The sequence below is a fragment of the Callospermophilus lateralis genome, chromosome 5 (assembly GCF_048772815.1).
Source record: "Callospermophilus lateralis isolate mCalLat2 chromosome 5, mCalLat2.hap1, whole genome shotgun sequence".
Taxonomy (NCBI): Eukaryota; Metazoa; Chordata; class Mammalia; order Rodentia; family Sciuridae; genus Callospermophilus; species Callospermophilus lateralis.
This window is the reverse complement of record NC_135309.1, coordinates 89,866,869-89,886,268: the sequence shown is the minus strand read 5'-3', so window position 1 is coordinate 89,886,268 and position 19,400 is coordinate 89,866,869. Positions and strand designations below refer to the sequence as shown.

General features: G+C 36.9%; 1 protein-coding gene across 5 annotated transcripts in view; it reads left to right on the top strand.

The window, feature by feature from the left end:
* The window catches only part of Rhobtb3 (Rho related BTB domain containing 3), a 54,716-nt gene that overhangs the window by 26,280 nt on the left and 9,036 nt on the right, over positions 1–19,400 (top strand). For all 5 annotated transcript variants that reach the window (XM_076856997.2, XM_076856998.2, XM_076856996.2 and 2 more), the window contains exons 7-10: positions 942–1,054; positions 4,528–4,648; positions 11,079–11,252; positions 13,788–13,954. In XM_076856997.2, coding sequence (XP_076713112.1) covers positions 942–1,054; positions 4,528–4,648; positions 11,079–11,252; positions 13,788–13,954 — 575 coding nt within the window. The remainder of the gene's footprint in view (positions 1–941; positions 1,055–4,527; positions 4,649–11,078; positions 11,253–13,787; positions 13,955–19,400) is intronic.

The window sequence follows — 19,400 nt, the reverse complement described above, 5'->3', positions numbered from 1 at the left end:
AATAGTGGTCATCAGCAGCACTCCATACATATCAGTCACCTAGGAGGTCTTAAAAACATATTGGTGTCAGGGCCTCAGCTCCAAAAATTATAATTTAATTGGTACGAGACCTCTTCTGATAGCATTTTATAACAGATACATTTCCAGGTAAATATAATGCACAGATAGGACTGTGAATAGCTGGTATAGAATAAATTTAAATATCTTCCTTCTTTTCTTTTAATTAGTATTGAACCTGAGCTACATCCCTAGCCCTTTTTATTTTATTTTTTTGTTTTTGTTTTTGAGACAGGGTCTTGCTGAGTTGCCCAGGCTGTCCTCAAACTTGTGATCCTTCTATCTCAGCCTCTTAAGTCTCTGGGATCTCAAGTGTGTGCCATAGTACCCAACTGAACAAAATTTCTTTGTTCAATTTGCATTGGCTTTTCCACTGGGTCCTTAAACTCTTGATGTTTTTATGCAGACTTTGTGTATGCATAGGGGATTTTCTGGAGAGATGCTCCCATTCATGACACCTTTTGAACATTTTCTGTGTCTGCTGCATATTCCTCTACCTGATGGTCACTGCTCTCCTTGATCAGTATAGGAAAGAGTACATCTACCTTCTTCCCCAGGGCAGACAAATAACTTGGATATTGGAGCCCTTGTCGTAGTAGCTCATATTCTGGTCAGTGCTGTTATCACCAGTCACAGAGAGGTGGCAGCAGTTCAGACAAGAGTACTTCCGGTTTCAAGAAATGTAGGGGAAGCCCAAAACTGATTTGTTAAAAATATAAGAGCTATTAAATGTATTCCATAATTGTAAGACTATGTTTGGTAAAGAAAAACTAGAAGAAAATGCTAAAAAACAAAACAAAATGAATAATGATATCTAGTGTGAGATTAATTTTTCTTACCTTCTGCTGTAACAGAAAATTATAACATGTACTAATTTGCTACAGGTGCTTTTCAGTGGGAAGAATTGGAAGAAGATATCAGGAAGAAGTTGAAAGATTCTGGGGATGTTTCTAATGTGATTGAGAAAGTTAAATGCATTTTAAAAACACCAGGAAAGGTAAGTTAATTTGTTTGACTCTCTCTAACATAAAATGGAGTATGTAATATCGAGTCATTAGAAGAATTAAGTAATATATAAATGAGTGTTTACCCTGAATATATTTCTTCCATGTAACATCTTAAGTAGAAACACATGCTATTTGTTACTTAGATTTAAATTTATGTAAGAATTAAAATATGTGTGAGTCATGTCTTCAAAATACTCATTTGTGAGTTCCAATTTCTGGAATACTTCACTAGAGCTCTGGAAATACATGATCCATGTCAGGAAGGAAGGGTTGTTTGATTTTTCCAGCTGCAGTTCAACGTCTTGGAGAGGATGCTTTCTTATGGCTCACAATCAAAGTAGTTTGCAGGAGGAGTACAGTTCCTATGTGTGCCTTTTTTGAGGGTTCTGAGAAATTTATATAACCAGGTGGGCAATTAAGGATTCTATCTAGTTCAAGTTCAAAACTATAACTAAGTTTGGGGTTATAAAAATATATAATTTATAAATGGTCATAAACATGTGTACATTAAAACTGTAGTAACTTAAATTGTAGACTATATAAGAACTTTTAAAAGTAGATTTGTTAAATTTTAAAACAACGACATTATATAATTAAACCAATGTACTCTTATTTCAGATTCTGTGATAAGCAAGTTGACTATAGTAGATAAAAAGGTACATTGTGTATAATGCCTAGCAGAATACAGATTTATATTTAATGTAAAAAAAGAATATTATTTATTTATTTTCTACAATTGACTTTGTCACTTCTACAACCCTAAATTTATAGTTTAAAAATATAAACTATAATTATAATGAAGATTCCTGACTGTTCTTTAATTGAGAAGAAAGATTTTTTAGCAAAGTAGCATGGAATTAAGGGGCCAGATCTTTCTTTTACTTCAGTAACTTATTGAAGCAGATACTGAAGCTGTCTAGTTTTACAGGTGTTTAGCAGGATGGTAGCTCTCTTGCAACTAATTCAAGTAAGTAATTATTTTGTAAAAATATGTAATACACCTACATTCTGTTTTTCAAAGCAATTGGTCTAGTTAACTTATGTTATGGACCATAACTTATGTATTGACCAATGAAAATGCACATCATATACATCTGTGTTCTCACTAAACTTCTGCCCTCTCACTTTTTTCTTTCAAATTCAAAGCAGAAATGACACATACATTCATACATAATATATAGATACATAATGTTCACAGTGTACAAATTCATACCTTTATATACAGGTAAGGGAAGAGTGTTGCTTTTGTTCTGAACCTGCACCTTTTCATGGGTCTCATTCTGCATACATCCCTTTGGGTACTGAATTTAAATTGAATTCCTCTTGTGAAGGGAATTCCATGCTATTGAACTAAAATCCCTTGCTTGCACGAGAGGGAAAAGTTCTTCCACCCATCTTCTGTGCTTTCCTGGGATAAAAGTCCGTCTCACTGACTGAACACATTACAGGAAAGTAACACTGTGTTGGAGATGCTGCTCAGAGTGCTTGCCTAGCATGCTCAAGGCCAAGGGTTCCATCCTCAGTACTGAAAAATGGAAACAAACAAAACAAAACAGAGAACAAGTAACACTGAATTAGAACTTAGGGAATGTGGATTTAAATCGTGAGACTGCCACAAATTATCTCTACAACTTAGAGCAAGTCAGGGCTTTCTTTAAATGGAGGCACTGTGCTCCTGGAGGCTTCTACTAACTTCCAAATCTGTGATACTTCCTGGCTGATAGTCTCCTTTTTGTGAAGCATTCACTAGCTTCTATCCCTGGCTCCTTCACGGTGTATTGTGGCACATTGTGAATAGGTGAGAATGTGGTCAAAGGACCCCCCATTCATGTGGTCTGTTTTACCTCTCTGCTTCCTCTTGGATGCCATTCAGCAGTGTGTTTCCTTTTTCTTTGTGAGGAAGGATACTGTTATGTTTCCCATTCACTAAAGATTTAAAATTTTCACCACAGTAGATTAATCTGGAGTGGGGAGTATGTGTCATTTATTCTTATTATTCTTAATGTTACATGTGTGATTATTTCTAGGGGATAGAGTGTTCTGATTTCCCTAGCTAGCCAAGTAAAGGTTTAAAATTCTGACCAGGGCTGCGATTCAACCAGGGAAATGGGTGAATCTTTCAGGAATGAGTAAGATATGATGTTTCAATAAAAATCATCATTAAATCATCCCAAATGAGCGTATAATAATGCAATATAATCTTGTAGTCCTAATGAATCCTAGTATTTCAAATAAGTTACATTTCCTCATCTTTTGGGCAACTCTACCTGAAAATGTTCAGGTTTGTTTAACTTATTCATTAAATAATAAACCAGAGTAAGTAAGAAAGGAAAAGAAAATGGATGGAGGTTGAGGAAAGTGTGGCTGGCCCTCAACTTCTAGGTTTGGAACAAAGGGACGTCTGAAGGCTGAGTGGGACGGAGGCACTGCCCCTTGAGGCTGCCAGCTGCAGCAGGCAGGTGTGATGGGACAAGGGATGTTGTTGTCAAGGGAAGAGCAATTGGAGCTCCAGATCAGAGACCCAGGTGAATGAGTAGTCTGTGCAGTGTATAGAAAAGATATTAGGATTATAAGATTGGCGATTAAGATGGACATGAGCCAATTAATCACTCTAAGGTGTGTGTGTATTTAATGTTCATTTCTTTAGGAGAAAATATTGAGCTAATAGGCAATAAAAGAACATGGTATGATAAGGGGAAAATGTATTTTCCTAAATTGCCAATTAAATTTTTGTCTTCTTACTTTCTTTTCTTTTTAAGAGAGAGAGAGAGAGAGGTAGAGGAGAGAGAAAGAGAGAGAAATTTTAATATTTATTTTTTGTGTTTTGGCGGACATAATATCTTTGTTTGTATGTGGTGTTGAGGATTGAACCCGGGCCACACGCATGCCACGAGAGCGTGCTACCGCTTGAGCTACATCCCCAGCCCCTTCTTACTTTCTTAATGAACAAATCAGATAGAATAAGTAAACTTATTTTGTTAGGCATTCATATGTGTTTGTGCTGCTGCTGTGTCTCAATGAAGACCCGTAGCAGTTCAGGTTCCTATAGCTTCTTGGCTATAGAGTTGTGTTTTCACTTAGCCAGTGCCTGTCCTGTGTTGTGTGTTGAGTGTGGTACTATAAACAGGGAGCAGAAGTAGTACTTCAGGGTGAGTTTCCTCCAACACTGTGATCAGAAGTGCCACAGAGAGGGGCTGGGTTTGTGGCTTAGTGGTGGAGCAATCGCCTAGCACGTGCAGGGCCCTGGGTTCAATCATCAGCACCACATAGAAATGAAAAAATAAAATAAGGTCTTGTCCAACTACAACTAAAAAATAAATATTAAAAAAAAAGAAATGCCATGGAGTAAGTAATCATTATTTCTTCAGACACAGACAGTTTTCCAAATTCTCAAACCAGAACTTAAATATTGCCAAAGCATATTGAACAATCTCTCTTCTTGTATTTGTGTTTTTTCTTATAGATTAATTGTCTAAGGAATTGCAAAACCTACCAAGCCAGAAAACCTCTGTGGTTTTATAACACTTCCCTCAAGTTTTTCCTTAATAAACCGATGCTTGCTGATGTTGTCTTTGAAATACAAGGTATGGCTCAAATTTGCAAAGTTCATTATGCATTTTCATTTTTTTATTTGCTTTCCTCACTTTGTTTCAGCTTCTGATAAATGTGTGTGTGTGATTGTGTGTGTGTGTCTGTGTGTGTGATTGTGTGTGTCCGTGTGTGCACATGAGAGAAAGGGGGGAGGGGCGCTTAGAACTTGCAGTCCTTCTGCCTCAGCCTCCAGAACTGCTGGGATTATAGGCATGTGCCTCAACACCCAGCTGTTTTATAGAAATCAGCAAGGATGAGATAATCTGTAATACATTATTATGTATTTTTTTTTGTGTGTGTGAATTTCTTCAAGATCCTGAGTGGTTTGTTTGCTTAGTTTTGGGGCAAGTGTTTTTTGAGTATATGTTTGTGCTGAGGATTGAACACAGGGGTGCTCTCCCAGATCCCTAGCCCTTTTATTTCAAGATAGGGTCTTACTAAGTTGCATAGGCTGACTTTAAACTTGCCATTTACTGCCTCAGTCTCCCAGGTCACTGGGATTAAAGGCCTGGGTAATATACTGGTTTTTGATTCAAGTAAGGTCAGCTCCCTTAAAATTACATTACCTTTTGTTTATTATGTTCATTTCTCTCTCTCTCCTCTCTCTCTCTCTCTCTCTCTCTCTCTCTCTGTGTGTGTGTGTGTGTGTGTGTGTGTGTGTGTGTGTCTTTATTTGAGTGAAAGGATCTAATTTTGAATAGAGGGTGATGCCTGGCCTATATCAGACACCCACAGATATTGCTGCGTTGATTTCTCACAGTGCTCACAAGTGTTTTCCAGAGCAATTGAAAGCTGCTTCTTATCTCTGTGGGAAAGTAATGCCACCTAATTGTAATAAATATGAGCTGTTTTAATGCCCATTATTAATTACTTGCATGGATAATTTTGTCAGATTAGCATGTTAAAAGCAGAATCTTGAAATGAATTCTCATATATATTTAGTTATGCAAGAAGGGTAGAAGCAGATGTTTCCAGATGAATTAACTAGAACTTTATGTGGGCTATTGTGAAGAGTAAGATATAATTCTAATTTTATGGTAGAAATATGTGACAGCTAACATGGTCATTTACTTTAAAAACTATTTGCCCAGAAAGATTCATTTTACTTTTAACTTTGGTCACCTTCCAAGACAAACAGTTAATTGGAAGCTTTCCAAAATACCTTCCAAAGCTGCTGTCAGCACTGTAGGCAGTATGAGCCTAGGACATTGAAAATGAGACAATGAGAGTAACCTTGAGACATATAAAAAGTGATGGGGTGGGGGGGGAAGCCAACAAGAGGCCACAGATTTTCTGTAACCCTTTCATCATTTTAAGAAACCTAAAACTGACTCTGACTAAGCCCCTAATATTATCATGCCTTGATTTATTACTTGCCAAAATAAAACCCAAAGTGAAGCCAGGGTTCATTGATTATTCATTATAGGTGGAGCAAGCCTTTTGGGGATAAAGCTCCCTGTGGTTTATAGAATTCTCTCTAGCTTCTAGAAGAAAAATCTTTGTTGATGAAAGTATTCATGGAAAATGGTTGATGCATTCTATCTATGCAAAAGGCATAGAGATTTTTTTTTTTTAATAAGTCATCTAAGAAGCGTTACACGTCAACAGGAAGGACTGTATCCATTGTTGAAAAAAATACAATTTGTTTTTCCAAGATTAATTTTTTTAAAGTCCATTTTAGAAAGATGGAACAACAGTTTCTATATTCTAAAAGAAGGTGGCTGATGGCAGGAGATGTCCAAGTACGCTTTTCCAAATGATTTCCTGTGGGGCACTGAGATCTGTTTAGCCATAAGTGTTTTAGAGTTGATTGGATTCATACTGAGCAGTTGAGGATGAGGTGGGAACAAAGTACTCCAGGGACCATATGACAATCTAGGGCATGTTTTTCATAAGGGAAAAAAGAAGTGGTAAACTGAAGGTTATGTGGTGAACATAAGAATAGTTTGTAGTGCTGTTTCATCAGGACCTTAATGAATCTAAAGAATGTTTTTTACCCTATAATAGAATATAGTGTGTTTATTAATCATATCCAATATTTTGGACTTTCTCAGATGCTCTGGTACTGGTCCTGTGACCAGGGCTGACCAATCTCTTATCACTCACACAGTATTTGAGACAAATCAGGTAAAATATAGTGGACTCAGTATTTAATTCTTCATTGATGATCAAGTTCTAGTCCTTTGGTTGTCTTTAGTCATTCATTTATTTTTTGTAACCTATATTTCCTTGGTTGGAAGTTTATATTTCCAAACACCTCGGTAATCCTCTTATAGATGGACTGTTGGGTTATTCTGCAAATGAGTAATCACATCACACATGCTTTGTTGCATCACTATGTCCCACAACATCAACCAACCTTTAATAAATGACACTTGATAATGAGATTGATGATTCTGAAGTTGAGAATTGACATGTACAACATAAACGCTCTTCAAACCTTTGCAGGGTATATGGCCTCCGGGGCAATGCCTCTGTTCCACACAGGCTTGGTCATTTTGTTTACCCTTCCTGTGGACTTTTCAGACATCCTTGTGTTTCACATCTTGAAGTTGAGGGCCAGGCTCCCTCACCTAATGTCACTCTAAAAAAAAAAAAAAAAAAAAAAACAATGTCTTTTTTGTTTTGTTTTGTTTTTGGTATTAATGGAAATAGCTGTTTGAAGTGTGAATGTATCTCTAACTTTTTAATCGATAATTAAAGTATTTTATACCAAAAATAGGGAAGGAAAGCATTCTTATATTTCAAAATATTTCAAGTTGACTTATACTGGAATTGATACAGACCCTCAGAATAATGGTTGATAATAAATCATCTCAAATATTAATTATAGAATTTTTTAAAGTTATAGTGAAGTCTTAGATAAATGTGCGGTTTTTCTTCTATACACTTGACCTAAAATATTTGTAATGCAAAATATGTGTTCTGAAAGATTCATATTTGTGAAATAATTCACATTTGGATATAACTTTGGTATCCTTAGTATAAATTTATGTGACACAATAGGAAAGACCATTTTAAAACTAAGTAGTTATTTAAGTGGAAGGTTTACTCTTATGCAATAATAGTAAATTTGAAGTCACAAGTAGTAACTCTTTGGCTTCTTTACTCCAGTTTTGAGCGTGAACATCACTGAACCTCATGGGAGGCTTAGGGAAACCTAAGTGAGGATGAAATGTCTGGGGTATCAGCCCAGAACTAATAAACCAATGCACCTCGATGAGGTAGAATTAGCATAGGCCAGGAAGTCCTAGCTGGGGTCTTTGCTGGGACATGTATTTACTATACAGATTTGAGTGAATTACTTTCCATTATTGATTTTTAAGATTGATCAAAAGTACCAAGTGGATAGTAGATGTGGGTGAAATTTGATGTCACCTTTAAATTTTAACAGAAATTTTTCATTCATAAGGTGAAGCACCTTTGTTTCCTCATCTGTGGGAGGAGATTCTAATTTCTGCCTTGTGAGGTGGTGGTTACAAGAATTGAGAGTGAATGTGGAGGACCAGTGCAGGCCTGACTCATAGATGCCACCTTTTTTCCATGCATGGTAGCCATCTCTGGCAGGTCACTGTGCCATTCATGTTGAACCCAGGCTCCACAGAAAACCCTTCTTTTAGAAGGATTCATACTGTTACCAACAACTGGCTGAAGTCAAAGTGGGATGTAAAAACCCGACATGGGATACTGTCCCTATAATAGGTGATCATCAAATATGTATTTTCACTACTACCTGTAATTCGTTGTTTGGGTTTATTTAAAAAAAAGAAGTTACTCTAGCCACTCTAAAGTTAGTCTTGGTAAATATTTAGACGTGTATAGAAAAATAGGGGTTTCCTTTGACATTTGAATCTGTGTCACATGAAAAGTTCTTTTACAAAATTATTCCTTCCCTGTTTAGCTATGTAGTACATACTCTAAATCTCTCTTCAGCAAGACAGATATCCTTTTTTTTTCAGAATGAGATCAAACACAATTCTAAAAATTTCACTTTTGAAACCTGAAAAGTAGTACAAAAATGGTGTAACAAATGTAGTATTTTATTTTGTATGCAGTGGAATCAAGGCCTTTGATAATCCATCAAAGCTAGTAGGAGAACTGAGCTTTTATATTTTGTTTCATTCTTAAGATTATTTTTTTCCTTAGAAAAAGTCTCTTAAAATGGCAACATCAAATGAATAATACAAAGAAAAGATAGTTTGGCCTTGACATTTTCCAAGAACATGTTTATCTTTTAGCTAGAAAATTGTTTTTTTTTTTTTTCGTTCTTTAAGTAATTCTTCACTTGTATCCTGTTACTGGTTAGTATATAAACACTGCATAATGTTCTTTTAACAAATATTTTTATATACAGTGTTAAAAAAAACATAGCTCTCCTGGGGTATTATGTTAACACAACAATTTATAGCACCAGAACAGTGGTTTAAACAGCCGAGAAACAGAAGTTGATGTTTTCTTTACTGGAAGTCTGATGGCTTTCCAAACTAAATTTCAAGTTTGAAATGGTCTTGAAAGTGTTTTGCTGTTGGTTTTGCAGTTCTGTTGTAACATGATCAACAGAAATTTCTTTCTTTCTTTTTTTTTCTTCTTCTTTTCCCCTACTGTGCTGAGGGTTGGACCCAGGGAGGTTCTAACACTGAGCTACATCCCCAGACATTTTTATTTTTTATTTTGAGACAGGGTTTTGAGGCTGGTCTAGAATTTGTGATCCTTGGAGTAGCTGGGATTATGTGGTATGCCACTGCATCTGGCCTCAACACAATTTCTCTTAAAATTTCAAGACTTATCAAATTCCACCCCCATCTACTATCCACTTGGTATTTTTAGTCAATCTTAAATCACTCTGCTTAACTCAAATTATGGGTCATTCAGCTTGTTTAACTATGCTTCTAATTTTCCTTCTTTTTCTTTATTTTTTTAAAAATGATGCCCTATTTATCTTGAACATTTTTAAACCTTTAAATTGCAAGTCTGATTGCATTACCTGTTTGAATCCTTTGCTAACTGCTGCCTACATATATATCTAGCATGCTTTAATTATGGAACTGGTTCATTTGGTAGAGGGACACTGTCACATTGAGACTGGGAAAGTCGTGACAGAGAAGGAGGATGACAGAGAAGGAGGAGGTAGGTAGTGTTTATTGGGTGTAGCTTTGGGGGCTCCTTCCTTGCTCCTGGTGGGGGAGATATGGTGTAGACTGCAGTGCCAAACATTGGGCTCAGCTAGCAACATCAGGGGCTGCATGTGGATCCCAAGGAATTACTGGCTTTGGAGAGACACTGGGCTTAGGCGGAATTATTCTTCTCTGAGTCAGAAGAGGTTTGGCGTGGATGTAAAGGAGATAACCCAATAGTAGTAAATATTTTTGAGAAGAATATATACCCCTGATAAGTATGAGATTTTACAGATGTGTATAAATTCTTGGGCAGAGTAGTTTGGCACATAGAGTTACTTTCTGGAGGGGGCTGCTTTGTCACGCCCTCTGGCCATGGTATTCCCCATTAAAACTCCTACTCCAAAGCATGATAGCTTCGATTTCCTCACCTTTGTAGCTTCAGTTCCAAACACAATGATTGGCATATGGTGGGTGCCCAGCAGTGATTTGTGGAACTTGTTAGGTCAGACTGAAGGCTGGCAGTGTGGACTTATGGTCTCCTGAGGCTGTAGGAGTGCTCCATTATCTCATGATTCTCAGGCCACCTGTGCCCCATGTGGAACTGCCTTTGTGTGGTGGTGGAGAGCTTAGCAAGCTCTCCCATGAGAGTCAGTTTAATTTAGTGAATCTTCAGTGTGGAGTATGGGCTGAGGGGGCCTTTAAATTAAAGTCCCGATTCCCCTAGAAGAAGGCATTGTTCATGTGGAAAAGAATTGTTGCCTGGGGAGGTAATATGCTTGGGAGAGGCAGGGCCACAGAGATTCTCTTGTCATTCCTACTGTGAGGTATGGACTGTTCCTGGTGTGCTTGTTACAGTTTTCTATTTCTAATATGGGGAAGCCTGTCCAAGACTATTCTGTGAGTTTGGCCAGAAAGGGTCATGGGGTGGTTTTCTTGAAGGAAGGTATCCACATCATTTTCGTCCTCTGTCCAGGGAAGGTGTTACTTTGAGTCAATCAGAAAGGATAGACATTTCGTTATAAAAACAAAGCAAGAACCCCTTTCAGTATTACTGTGTTTAGGAAATATAAATTAAATAAATGGTTACCTGATTTGAAAATTGTTGCTTTCAAAGTCAGCATTTGAACTCTACCATTGAACTTCAAACTAAAATCACTGGAGTAATAAGTGGTTGCCATCCCCCAGATTTGGCTTTTGCATATCAGTTTAGCTGATGATATGCAGTGCCACTCTAGAAAGAAATTGCTAGTGTGGTAACTCAGCAAATTTATCCTACTTGACTTTGTCTTTCTTTTGCATCTTCCAGGTACAACAGTGCCAGCCCATAGGGCCATCCTGGTGGCCCGTTGTGAAGTGATGGCGGCCATGTTTAATGGTAATTACATGGAAGCAAAGAGTGTCCTGATTCCAGTTTATGGTGTTTCCAAAGAGACTTTCTTGTCATTTTTAGAATACCTGTATACCGACTCCTGTTGCCCAGGTGAGCAATATATATGCTAAATAATAACTCACAATATACTTTCTGTGTTACCCATTTTGATAAATTGTGTTCTGTGAAATCTGGTTTTGGTTAAGGTCTACCACAATCGGCATCATGGCATGCGCTGAACAGTTGGAGATGGTGTTGGGACAACAACGAATCTTCAATTAGTTCAAGTAGGAAAGCAATGATTGGAAGCCTTTTATGGGCTTTAAGTCTCTGGCATAAATGTACAGGTCCCAGCCACCTCCAACTGTGTTGTGACCCCTCTAGGCACCCAGAAATGGAGGGATTTGGGGATCCAATGGCCATTCTGATTCTAGAGATTGGAGCACTATCTCTTCCACACAAAGAAGAGGGTTGGGAGACTACTTTTATGATTCTGACTTCTGAATGAGGTATTTTTGAGGACTTTTGATATTCTGAGAGACCATGGAGTCTGGCCCAGAGGATGTGGGATTTTTTTTTTTAAAGCTCCTTCCAACTTCTACTAGAGTCAGACTGTCATAAAACTGACTCTCCCTGAAAACTTTTCCCAAGATGTTTAGGATATCTAGTGAACTATAGAATTTATTTACAAATTCACCGACCAAGGGCTGTTTTGACCAGGAACTAACCATCTGTGGCAACTGTAGGTTGGGACACATCTTGCAGATTTTCTCTAACTGGAGGCAGTTTGGAGAAAGCAAAATCCTTTCAAAGGCCCAGAGCTTTGTGATGCAGTCATAGAAGCCCCTTTGATTACTCTTTATCCTTTGGCCACCAGGTGGCTCCCGCCACAAACACAGCTAGAGCCCCATATAGTCCAAGAGACTAAGACCTTTATTACAAAACCTAGGGAGGCATCCTAGCAAATACAAAAAGAAAACATGTCTCAGACCACATTTCTCTTTAAGGTTCCCTCCTTTAATTTTCAGAGTAGGAAAATTTCCTGCTTTTATTATTGAAATATTTTAAATGTAATAAGCCCTCTACGGGAATATTTTAGAAATTTCAGAAAAGAAAAACAATTTTTCTTTTTTTTAAATTAAATTAGGTTTGGTCTAGCCATGGAGTATTTTGGAGATACTTGCTTATTAACAGATCAGCTATTAAAGATCAGCTTATCCTTTTTGCCTAATAAAAGTTAAAACACTGGTTCTTATTGGAAATAAATGTGATTGTTTATTATTTCAATAATGGTAATTTTGTATATTAAATTAAAAAGTTGACCAGATTTGAAATAATATTAAAATTTGGTGTGTCAATTACTCTTTGGAGTAACTGAAACTGCCCTAACATTAGGCTTCATCCTGCTAATTAGAAAAAATGTTCAGGAAAGAGATAGTAATCAGACTCACAGAAAAGTGTTTACAACAAACAAACTGGGTGGTTGCCAGAGGTGAGAGGCATGGAGAAATGGAAAGAGATTGTTTAATGGATCTAGAACTTCATTTTGGAAAGATGAAAAAAGTTCTGGAGATGGTAATGCTGGGTGCACAGCACCATGAAGGCACTTCTTGTCACTCAACTGTATGCTCAAAAATGACTAAGATGATAAATTTTATGTTATATCTGTTTTACCACAATAAAAACAAGACAAATAAGGCTGGGGACTAGAGCCAAGAGAGAAAAATTGGTAACAGAAAGATTGACCTGAGGGGCTGGGGCTGCAGCTCAATGGTAGAGCTCCTGCCTCGCACGTTTGAGGCACTGAATTCAATCCTCAGCACCACATAAAAATAAATAAATAAAGATATTGTGTCCATCTATAACTAAAAAAAAAAAAATTAAAAAAAAAGATTGACCTGATATATATATATATATACACACACAATGGCATATTACTCAGCATTAAAAGAGAATAAAATCATGGCACTTGCAGGTAAATGGATATAGTTGGAGAATATAATGCTAAGGGAAGCTAGCCACTCCCAAAAAACCAAAGGTCGAATGTTTTCTCTGATATAAGGATGCTGATTCATAATGTGGTTGGGGGGATGGAGCATGGGAGGAACTCTAGATAGGGCAAAGGGGGGGGGAGGTAAAGGAGGGGGAATGGGGGTAGGAAATATTGTGGAATGAGTTGAACATCATTACTCTAAGTACATGTATAAAGACACAAATAGTGTGACTCTACATTGTGTACAACCAGAGATATGAAAAATTGTGCAATATGTGTGTACTATGAATTGAAATACATTCTGCTGTCATATATAACAATTTAGAATAAATTAAAAAATAAAAAAAATTGACCTGATGGATCAATTGACCTCTGGGTTGATACTTAAGGTCAGTTAGGAGTTGCCTACTCTGGATTCCTCTCTGAGTGTGACAGCTTAAGTGGATTTTTAATATGCATAATGGTTTAGAATGCTGATACTGAAGGCTTTTCCTAGGCATTCTTGTCCACATTGGATGATACCATCAGTATGTTTTTTTTTTCCTTTTTCTGTGTGTGTGTATGTGTGTGTGTGTGTGTGTGTGTGTGTGTGTGTGTTAGATTGCGAAAGCAGAGGTTTTATCACCTGTTTCCTCTTATTGCCCTTCTGTTAGCTGGCATTTTCCAGGCCATGTGTCTCCTGATCTGTGCTGAGATGTACCAAGTCTCCAGGCTGCAGCACATCTGTGAACTGTTCATCATCACACAGCTACAGAGCATGCCAAGCAGGGAACTAGCCTCCATGAATCTTGATATAGTCGATCTGCTCAAAAAGGCTAAGGTAATTGGTCCTGTATGTCTGGTTCTTTTGATTTTTTTTTTTTTAATTATAGAAAACTATACTACTCTTTTTTTAATTTTTAAGTTTGTTTTAATTAGTTATTCATAACAGCAGAATGTGTTTATGCACTTTGATATATCATACATAGATGGGATATCATTTCTCATTTTTCTGATTGTACATGTTATAGAATCACATCAGTCATGCAGTCATATATATACATAAGGTAATAATGTCTGTTTTATTCTACTGTCCTTCCTATCCCCATATATCCTCCCTTCCCCTCCCTTCACTCCCCTCTACCTAATTCTTCCCTGATGACCCCCTTATTGTGAATTAGCATCTGTATATCAGAAAAACATTCAGCCTTTAGTTTTTTGGGGTTCTTGTATTTCACTTAGCATGATATTCTCCAACTCCATCCATTTACTGGCAAATGCCATAATTTCTTTCTTCTTGATTGAAAATATATACATTTTATTTATCCATTCATCTATTGAGGGACACCTAGGTTGATCCATAGTTTAGCTATTGTGAATTGAGCTAATATACATTGATATGGCTGCTCTTTTAAGCTTTGTTTTTAAGGGAGATATTAACACTAGTCTTAATTTGGAAATTTGGCTAAATGCGGCTAAAGTGCCTCCACAACAGTTTCTGTAGCTAAGTAACTTCAAATAATTTAGGTTTTGCTCAATCCCTTTCTAAGATGGTGGAATTTATGGGTATGCAATTCTTTCTCAATGATGGCCCTTAGCAGAGTCATTTAAGTGTGGTGCTAAACTGTGTCACATTGGCATTGTAGGAGGTAGAATTTTCATTGTATTTTCCAAAAAAGGATCACATCTTAGCCCTGAAAGGACAATTGACAGTATTGGTCCATATGTACATGGTTAGCCTAACTGGTTTAATTCTCTATTCATTCATTCATTCATTCATATCATTAAGATATTTTGAAGTTCAGTTGCATGTAGGAATATTGATGTACTTCATTAATTTTTATAAAATGCCTTTTGTTGGTATGGCTTACTGTATTAGGAATATAATTAAAAAAAAAAAACCAGTTTGAAATTGAAAATTACTTTGGTATGCCATATTTCTTCCGGGCCTCTTTTAAGCTCAAGACTTCTTTATTTTATTTATTTATTTATTTATTTATTTGTAGTACTAGGGATTGAACTCAGGGGCACTTCACCACTGAGCTACATGCCCACCACTTTTAATTTTTGAGACAGGGTCTGACTGAGTTTCTCAGGCTGGCCTTGAACTTGCAATCTTTCTGCCTCAGCCTCCTAAATTGCTGGGATTAGAGGCATATACTATTGTACCCAATTAGGACTTCTTTATTTTAAGAACTGTATTGCTCCTAATTCTAGGGAACAGATGGACTTTACACAATTAAAATAACTGTGAGTAACTGTAGTTATAAAATCTCAGAATCTGATGGAGATAATCCTAAGTGAAGTTAGCCAATCTCAAAAAACCAAATACCGAATGTTTTCTTTGATATAAGGAGACTGATTCATAGTGGGATAGAGAGTGGGAGCATGGGAGGAATAGAAGAACTCTAAATAGGGCAGAAGGGTGGGAGGGGAAGGGAGGGGGCATGGGATAATTAATGATAGTGAAATGTGATGATCATTATTATCCAAAGTACATGTATGAATACATGAATTGGTGTGAATATACTTTGTATACAACCAGAGATATGAAAAATTGTGCTCTATATGTGTAATAAGAATTGTAATGCATTCTACTGTCATATGTTAAAAAAAAAAAACTCAAAATCTGAATCTGACAATGGTCTATAAATAAACTTGAATTGCTATGTTGAAATCTGTCTCCCCTTGTACCCCATGTGGTTCCAGTCAAAAGTCTACCATCTCCTTATTCCCACTCTCTTTTATTCCTGAGAGCAAAGGACAGGTTATCCCAGTGGTACTCTGCCAGTCTATCCACTGCCTAAGGCAAATTAGGACTTGTGGGGGTTGGGATCGGCTGAAGTGGTATGAACCCTCTAGTCTTTTTCAAAGGAATGTCTTTTATTATTTATTTATTTGTTTGTTTGTTCTAATTAGTTATACATGGTAGTAGAATGAATGCATTTTGACACATCTTGCATAAATGGAGTATAACTTCTCATTCTTCTGGTTGTACATGATGTAGAATCACACCAGTTGTGTAATCATATATGCACATAGGGTAATAATGTCCTATTCATTCTACTATCCTTCCTAACCCCATACCCCTCTCTTCCCTTTATTACCTTCTGCCTAATCCAAAGTACCTCTGTTCTTTCCTAGTGTCCCCCGCCCCCCACCATTGTGAACTAAGATCCACATATCAGAGAAAACAATTGGACTTTGGTTCTTTGGGATTAGCTTATTTCACTTAGCATGATGTTCTCCAGTAACATCCATTTACTGGCAAATGCCATAATTTCATTCTTCTCATGACTGAGTAGTATTCCATTGTGTATATGTACCATACTTTCTTTACCCATTCATCTGTTGAAGGGCATCTAGATTAGTTCCATAGTTTAGCTATTGTAAATTGGGCTGCTGTAAACATTGATGTGGCTGCGGCACTGTATATGCTAACTTTAAATTCTTTAACTATAAACTGAGGAGTGGGATACCTGGGTCAAATGGTGGTCCAGTCCAAGTTTTCTGAGGAGTCTTCCAAGGAATATCTTTGATCCATCACTACAGACTGTCAGGATTTCTTTCTTTTTTTTTTTTTTTTTTTAATATTTATTTTTTAGTTTTCGGCGGACACAACATCTTTGTTTGTATGTGGTGCTGAGGATCGAACCCGGGCCGCACGCTTGCCAGGCAAGTGCGCTACCGCTTGAGCCACATCCCCAGCCCTGTCAGGATTTCTTAAAATGTTATCTGGCATACAACATATTACCTATCGTTATCAACTTTGACATCCAGGGTTTAAAAAAAGCACAACAATTTTGTCTTCATCCAAGTTGCTTAGAATGGAGCCATTTGATAAGGCAAAGGACAGAACTCTCTGATCACTCAAAGCTTGCCTCCAGGCTGAGGTGTACTCATTCTTTGTCCTGTGTATTTCTGGGCATAGAAGGGAATTCATTTAAAGCATTGGGTCTTTTTACTATCTTCCTATTTTGGACTTTATTTGTCTTATAATCAAATCTTAGGATCACATATTAGGGATAGAAACAGATTTAAAAAATTAACCCTCATCTGTCTCTGCAATCTATTTACATTGAGCTTGAGATAATTACAGAGCTCCCCTTCACAACCTCATTTTTTTTTTTTTTTTTTTTTGGTGGTGCGGGATGCATAACCAGGGATTGAATCAGGAGTACTCCACCACTGAACCACATCCCCAGCCCGATTTTATATTTTATTTAGAGACAGGTTCTCACTGAGTGCCTCAGCCTCCCGAGCTGCCTGGCTCTCAGTTCATTTTTGATTAATTATTTTCACACTATTCTAACAACTCTATCATGTCTATTTAAAAAATGGACACAAGCTTCTTTTCCTTTATCTTTAAATAGTTCATGTGTAAGAGAGCTTCCTGTGTGGTCACATTGATTTCTTTAGGTGTTTCCCCTCACCCCATACATACTTGGTTTTCATGAAGATATTCTTTTTGACCTGTTCCCCTACCCCCAATCCTATGGTTTCTCACTGTTATTATCTTTATATATCCCTACCCCCCATAAATTTAAAAAGTCTAATAAAATACCTCTTTTTGAATTGCATTATTTGTTTCTGAAAACTTTTTTATTTACTAAGATTAAGACTAAATTTACCACTTTTCCTTTATTCTATTCCTGGGGTCCCTTGTTGGGCAATTATGAATACCAGATAACAGAAAATATTTCTTCCTAAGTGCTATACTTTGAATCTTGAGTGTCCCTCAAAGGCCCAGGTGTTAAAAGATTGGTCCCCAGCTTGGCACTATTGGAGAGGGTGAAAAATTTAAGAGGTGGGGCCTAGTAGTAGGTCTTCAGGTCACTGGGGGCGTTGTCCTCAGAGGGGATTGTGGGATTCCCATTCCCTTCCTCTTACTCTCTTTCACTTCCTGGTCATGAGGTAAGTGGTCTTACTGTGCCAGGTCCTCCTGCCATGATGTGCTGCCACAGCCCCCAGAGCCACAGGGCCAACCAATCATGAACTGAAACCCCTAAAACTGTGAGCCAAAACAACCTTTTTCACTTTATGAGTTGATTATCACAAGTGTGTATTTGTGATAGTATAGAAAAGTTGATTAATACACAAGTTTCCACTTGAAGTTCCTAGTTTCATGTTCCATTTTACCAGCCACCTCATTCTGATGTGATAAATTTTTCTCTCACCATTTCTCTGGCTTTTTTTAGCAGAATTAGATTCCCTAGTAGCTTTCTGAATAATCAAAACTTCAGTCAGTTTGTTCTCATCCCTGCCAGTTTTGGACCACATATCAGGAAAGCATCTTTCATGTCTTTTATAGATGAGCAGTTTTGGTATTCTCTCATTTCTGATTCCACTCTTCCCAAACCTTTCTCAATTCTCTGCCATGATTCTGTCTTCAGGTTCCTATATATCCATCAAGACATTGCATTATATATGCCATCTCTTAACACAAAGAGATGCTCATTTCCATCAGACATATCACTTTTTCCAGACTGATGTGAAGATTCTTTATCTCTAGCACTCATTTAAGCCCATTTGTCTGTACTTTGATTCCTATGAAGTTGTATTTAATCTCATATTAAAATTTAAATTATTTTTCTTATAATGTATGTTAGTATTTGGCCACCTGTGTCTACAAGCTTTCTTTCTGACCTTTTTTTGTGAGTTCCTGGGAACCTTCTCCATATTCTTCATATAGCTCTTAAACTCTTGCATTTGGTTTATAGATTTTTTAGTGCTTTTCTCTTTTTTCCTTTTGCTTATTTCAACTTGAACCTATTATTTTAGGTTAGCAAATACTTTTTTCAAAAACTTAATTTTTACAATGATGTGTATTTCATCTCTTGTCAAGCTGTCATGGTGCTGGTATCTTATATCTTGGTCAAAAAATAAAATTTTGCATTTTAAGTCATGTCTTTTTAGTTAGCTGTTCATATCTGTGATCTCCCTTCTCTTTCAAAGTCACAGCCCTTAGGCAATATCCTGACCTTTTGGTGATAAGTTATCTGCTCTGGGTTAATCATCTAACAGTAATGGTGGCTTCTGTTAAAGTAGTTCACAGGTTCTTATTCTATTCCCCTGAGATTAGTCACATTCATCTGCTGAAAGATAGGGGAGAAAATTGTTAAAATGTGAATTGGATTGATTAGATGAGCTGTAAACTTCCTTCCATTTGAAAATTCTAATTATATGTACTGAAAATAAGAGGTACTTGTGAATTTATATATCAAAACACACACACACACACACACACACACACTATATAGTGTGTGTGTGTATGTGTATGTATATGT